Source organism: Epinephelus lanceolatus, chromosome 18 (genome assembly GCF_041903045.1).
Source record: "Epinephelus lanceolatus isolate andai-2023 chromosome 18, ASM4190304v1, whole genome shotgun sequence".
NCBI lineage: Eukaryota > Metazoa > Chordata > Actinopteri > Perciformes > Serranidae > Epinephelus > Epinephelus lanceolatus.
Genome location: NC_135751.1, coordinates 29955089 through 29959736, shown reverse-complemented (window position 1 = coordinate 29959736; position 4648 = coordinate 29955089). Strand labels below are relative to the sequence as shown.

The 4648-nt window shown below is 34.7% G+C and overlaps 1 protein-coding gene across 3 annotated transcripts; it reads left to right on the top strand.

Moving 5' to 3' along the window:
* Positions 1–4063, top strand: LOC144458644 (uncharacterized). Of its 3 annotated transcripts, XM_078161566.1 has the most exons (5): positions 1–83; positions 330–415; positions 2680–2979; positions 3110–3184; positions 3474–4063. In XM_078161566.1, exons 3-5 carry the CDS (start codon positions 2775–2777, stop codon positions 3632–3634), a joined length of 441 nt encoding a protein of 146 aa, XP_078017692.1. In that variant the 5' UTR covers positions 1–83; positions 330–415; positions 2680–2774; the 3' UTR covers positions 3635–4063. The 3 variants fall into 3 exon arrangements, with proteins under 3 accessions (XP_078017692.1, XP_078017691.1, XP_078017690.1); XM_078161565.1 differs by having other exon boundaries at positions 19–415; XM_078161564.1 differs by lacking the exons at positions 1–83; positions 330–415 and having other exon boundaries at positions 485–2979.
* Positions 4064–4648: the final 585 nt, after the last annotated feature.

Genomic DNA, 4648 nt, shown 5'->3' with positions numbered 1-4648 from the left:
ACCTAACAGCAAATCTGCAACACTCTCCCATTCTTGTGACAGAGAAAAAGGACAGGATGAAATATTTCTCATTGGAATACGAGGTAACACTGTGTTTATCATTTTTAATGAGCAGATTAGTCGTTAAAAGTTAGTTAATCAATCGTTTAAAGTCACAGTTAGTGCACAGCTGTAAATGTTATCTTCCAGTAAATCTTTACTTTAAGAACTGATTAAGAATCAACACAAAACACATGATCATAGGATGACACCAGGGTATAATACTGACCAGGATTTATGTTTATTTCAGTCACATAACGACGTTTTTGTGCATTTTTCTGGTACATGAGGTTTTTGTTTAGGCACTGAGTGGAGATGTAGCACTGTGATGCTTTGGACTACTGGGGCCAGGGGACTGATGTCACAGTATCTTCACGTAAGTCACATTTAAACTTTTAATTTTTATTACGAAGTCTTTTTGTCTTTTTTGTGTTTTTAGTGTGTTTCTTGATGATAGAGAAGTTTATCTAATGGCCTTATTTAGGTTTATACTGATGTGAAACAGAGCAGACAGATGTTTGTAACGCAGCTGTTTCTTAGAAAGCTTTGAAAACATTTTCTTTGGCATCATCACTAAATGCAGGTTTGAGATGTTCTTAGAATTTATTCAGCTCAATTATAATTGTTGTTGATGAATAATTATCGTGGATATTAATTATGAACCATGCCGTACCTGGATTTGTTTTAATAAGAAGTTAGCGTAAATCTAAACATATATTTTATTTGTGAGATTAATACCAGGTCAGTGTGTGTTTCGCTTAAATATCTAAACACTGAAGAAAGACATAATCAAGTACATACATTTATCTTGTGTCAAAGTCAAAGTTGTTCGTGTATTAACTTGTTGATTATATCCGTTATGTTAACATTATTAGAATATGGATTATATGTCATTATTTATTCCTTTATTAGTTAATATTAAATACATAATTTAAAAAGATTGTTGAGATAAACCAGGCACGTAAGAACAATTTAGGATTTCAGTTTGTGAAATGTTCAAATCCTCCGACAACTAGTAGCATTTTATATTTACAATCACCCTGATTTAAGAGTTACAGGTGGTTATAAAGATAACAAAAAATGTTTTTGGGAAAAATTAATTATTTTTATTCATCATATATTAGACCCAAAGTGTTCAATATTAAATAAATGAATAGGGCATTTAAAGAAAGTATCAAGACATGACATTTATTAAACTACAGTAGTTTACAATTTATGGTTACATCGCACAGTATATATGTATTTATATTTTATATATGTATATCAATATATTGTATTTATTTTTATGATTTGTATGTCATATTGTCAGCCAATTCATATGACTCTGTATTTATATTTTAAAGTTACACTTTGAAATGAACTGTACCGACCTATTGTTTTTAATTTGAAATGAAAAAAAACAACAACAAAAAACAAATTACTATAATGAAAAAAAAAAAAAAATCCACAAGGTCGATGCCCGACACGGCAAAAAAGGTTTTAAACTGACTAATTCTTTTTGACACAACAGTGTGGTTTTAATATTTAAATGATATTTGATCAGTGATGATATATGATCATAAACACACAGACAAATACACACAAAATCAAAACTATATATTATGTCCAGTGTCATCTTAAATATATGACAGCAAATATTCTTTGGAGGGTAAATGTTGGCAGATTGTATGAATAAGTAAATACAGCTGATTTAATTTCAAAAGGAAAAAAATATATTATATAATATCATAATGAGTATTATTTTTAAAGACGACTGTTTTGCACACTGACATGCTGTGTTAATTGTATATTAACAAGAAGCTAAAAACTGACATTTAAAAGTTGTTATTTGGTAAATGTGAAACCTGTTGTGTTTATATTGTAATCAATAAAGGGAAATTTGTATTTTATGTGAAGATAAATAATTGCTAATTGTTTATCAAATATTAAATATAGAAGAATAAAACGGTAAATATTGTGAAGGAAAATGTCTTTACTATATTATATTATATTATCATACCATATGGAATCATATCATATTATATTTTTTAAACTTTATTATATTGTAAGTTACTCCGTTTAGGATCAGTATGTTTTCATCTTAATTTTCATTTCATAGCAGTTTTTATTCAAATATCACAAGTGATTGTGTGTTGTTAAAACTGTTGAAAATTAATATGAATTGTGAAAAAAAAAAAAAAGATTATTTATATATACATTTTTTAAATTGGTCACAGTAAAGTATACGGTGGTAAATGTATTGTTTCTTGTTTTACGTGAAGGTAAATATGTAGTAAAGTATAATATGTGTATTCATGTACCCGTCAGTTATTTAAAATACAGGAAAACTAAAAGTAAAAGTGACAATTTTTTATGTAATAATAATTCTTGTTAAATTAGAGTGACTGAAGTTTGTCCATTAAAATAAAGAATAGTTTCTTCAGTGTCCATAGAAGACATGCTGACAGTAGCTGCTCAGTGTGTTTGATATGAAGGTGAATCCAGTATATGTAGTGAACTTTGTGCTGATATTGATGAGTAGTTTAGTGATCAGAGTCCATGTAGTTTCCAGGATCAGACTGAATGCAGTGCAGTGCTGTAAGCTGCTGCTGACTGTGTGAATGTGTGTCTGTGCTGCTTGTTGCTGCTGTCAAACTTCAGATGAGCAGGTAGTGAAGCCTGTGGTGAGCGTGTACCCAGCAGCATCCAGAGCCCACCTGGAGGGGAAGAGCTCCCTGCTGTGTCTGGCCTCAGGCATGTTTCCTCCTCGGGTCCGCTTCTCCTGGAAAAGACAAGAGGAGAATGGACCTCTGCTCCCTGCTGAGGGAGAGCAGCTGGTGCTCAGAGAGTTGGGACGCACCGCTGCCATCCTGCTGATCAGTCAGCAAGAGAACAGCACGTATAAATACCGCTGCTCCGTCCAGCACCATGGGGGCACAGTGGAGGCCCAAACAGAACAAGGTAATGAAGGCTTGGTGACTGTGTTCAGCAGTGATTCAGCTTCATGTGGAGATGCTGTCAAAGAGAGCAGAGGAGCAGAGGACTGACTTTTCGCACTGACACCAAACATTTCACTCCTTTTCTTTTTCAGAGGTTCCAGCTCCAGCAGCCTCCTGTCCTCCAGAGAGAGAGCCAACAGATCTGCCAGCTCTGCAGCAAGCTGACTGTAAGATCACCTGCTGCCTCTCCTTCAATGCCAATCTTTCCTTTTTCACTTCAACATTTAAAGTCACTGTCCTGGCTCCACACCTAAAAAGCTTGCTGGGGCCCTGACTTCTTGGATTTGATAAGGGCCTTTGAGCTTTCATTCAAATTGTAGCCGACCCCTGTCTTCATGTAAAGCTGGTTGTCCCGTCTGGAAAAGTCCAAGTTATACTGATCAACGTGTGTGTGTGTGTGTGTGTGTGTGTGTGTGTGTGTGTGTGTGTGTGTGTGTGTGTGTGCGTGTGTGTCAGTGTCAGTGTCAGTGTCCTTCCAGTCTCAGTGCAGGGTGAAGCTGCTCTGTGTGCTGTACACAGTGCTGATAGTGAAGAGTCTGGCGTACTGCTGTGGACTCTCTCTGCTGATGATCCTCAGAAACAAGGGACCGTCCACCAACTGCACACATGCTGACTGACTGTTTTCTGCTCGCCTCTTCTCACCATCAAATCTCATCAATTCATCTCATTTATCACTTTGATCAGTGTTCACAAATATCACTTATGACGTCTTGTGCTTGGTTGTAAATTTTATCTTTTTATGCACAAGTTAGATAGAGTCATCCTCAACATATAAAAACACACACACACACACACACACACACACACATATATATATTTGCAAGCATAAATTCTGTGTTGTGTTATTTTAATACAGTTTGTTTCCACTTTTAAATTTGACTTGTATAATGACAGAAATTGAATCTGAATCATGAGCTGTCTGTCAGATATTTTATTGTTTGTAGTATTTCTCCTGTTCTTGTGTTTCTTTTTAATACATTCTGCAGAGTGTGGCAGGTTTGTCAAATTCTTTCAGTGTCACATTCTCAATAAACTGAAAAATCAAAGTGTCTGTGTTTTATAAACCTCTTTGTTTTTATGGATTCCAGTTTGGCTTCATAGCAAATAATCAGAAGCAGAATCAACTTCATTGGCCGTGTATGTTGACACCTACAAGTCATTTGACTCTGGTTGTAAGTAGCTCTGAATATACTTTCACACAGTGCTGAGCCCCTTTTATAATTGTGTCAGTGTGGCTGTAAAACTTCACGCTGATGACACTGTTGTTTACACACATGAACAAACAGCAGAGCGAGCTGCTTTGAAGCTACGACAGCTATAAAATGATTACACAGCAGCTTCATCAGTCGGCCTCAAGTCTGAATGTTGCTGAAATAATGGAGCTGTTTGTTTTTATTAATCAATAAAATGTCACTTAACTATTACAGTTTTATCAAGATGAAATGGATTGGTATCGTTACTGATTAGACGGGAATTAAGATTTATATTTATGAACACATTTCAAGACAGAATCACAAAATGCTTCACAAAGAAATACAAAAGTTAGACATGTAGAAAACATATTTGTGATGAAGTCATGTATGAAGAGTATTTATTTAAAAATGTCAGATAACGAAGAGATGAATTTGAAC

Coding starts and splice junctions, on each gene's coding strand:
- LOC144458644 (XM_078161564.1), top strand. CDS start 2,640: ATGTGTGTCTGTGCTGCTTGTTGCTGCTGTCAAACTTCAGATGAGCAG. Junction 2,980..3,109: donor GGAGGCCCAAACAGAACAAG/GTAATGAAGGCT, acceptor TTTCTTTTTCAG/AGGTTCCAGCTCCAGCAGCC. Junction 3,185..3,473: donor AGCTCTGCAGCAAGCTGACT/GTAAGATCACCT, acceptor CGTGTGTGTCAG/TGTCAGTGTCAGTGTCCTTC.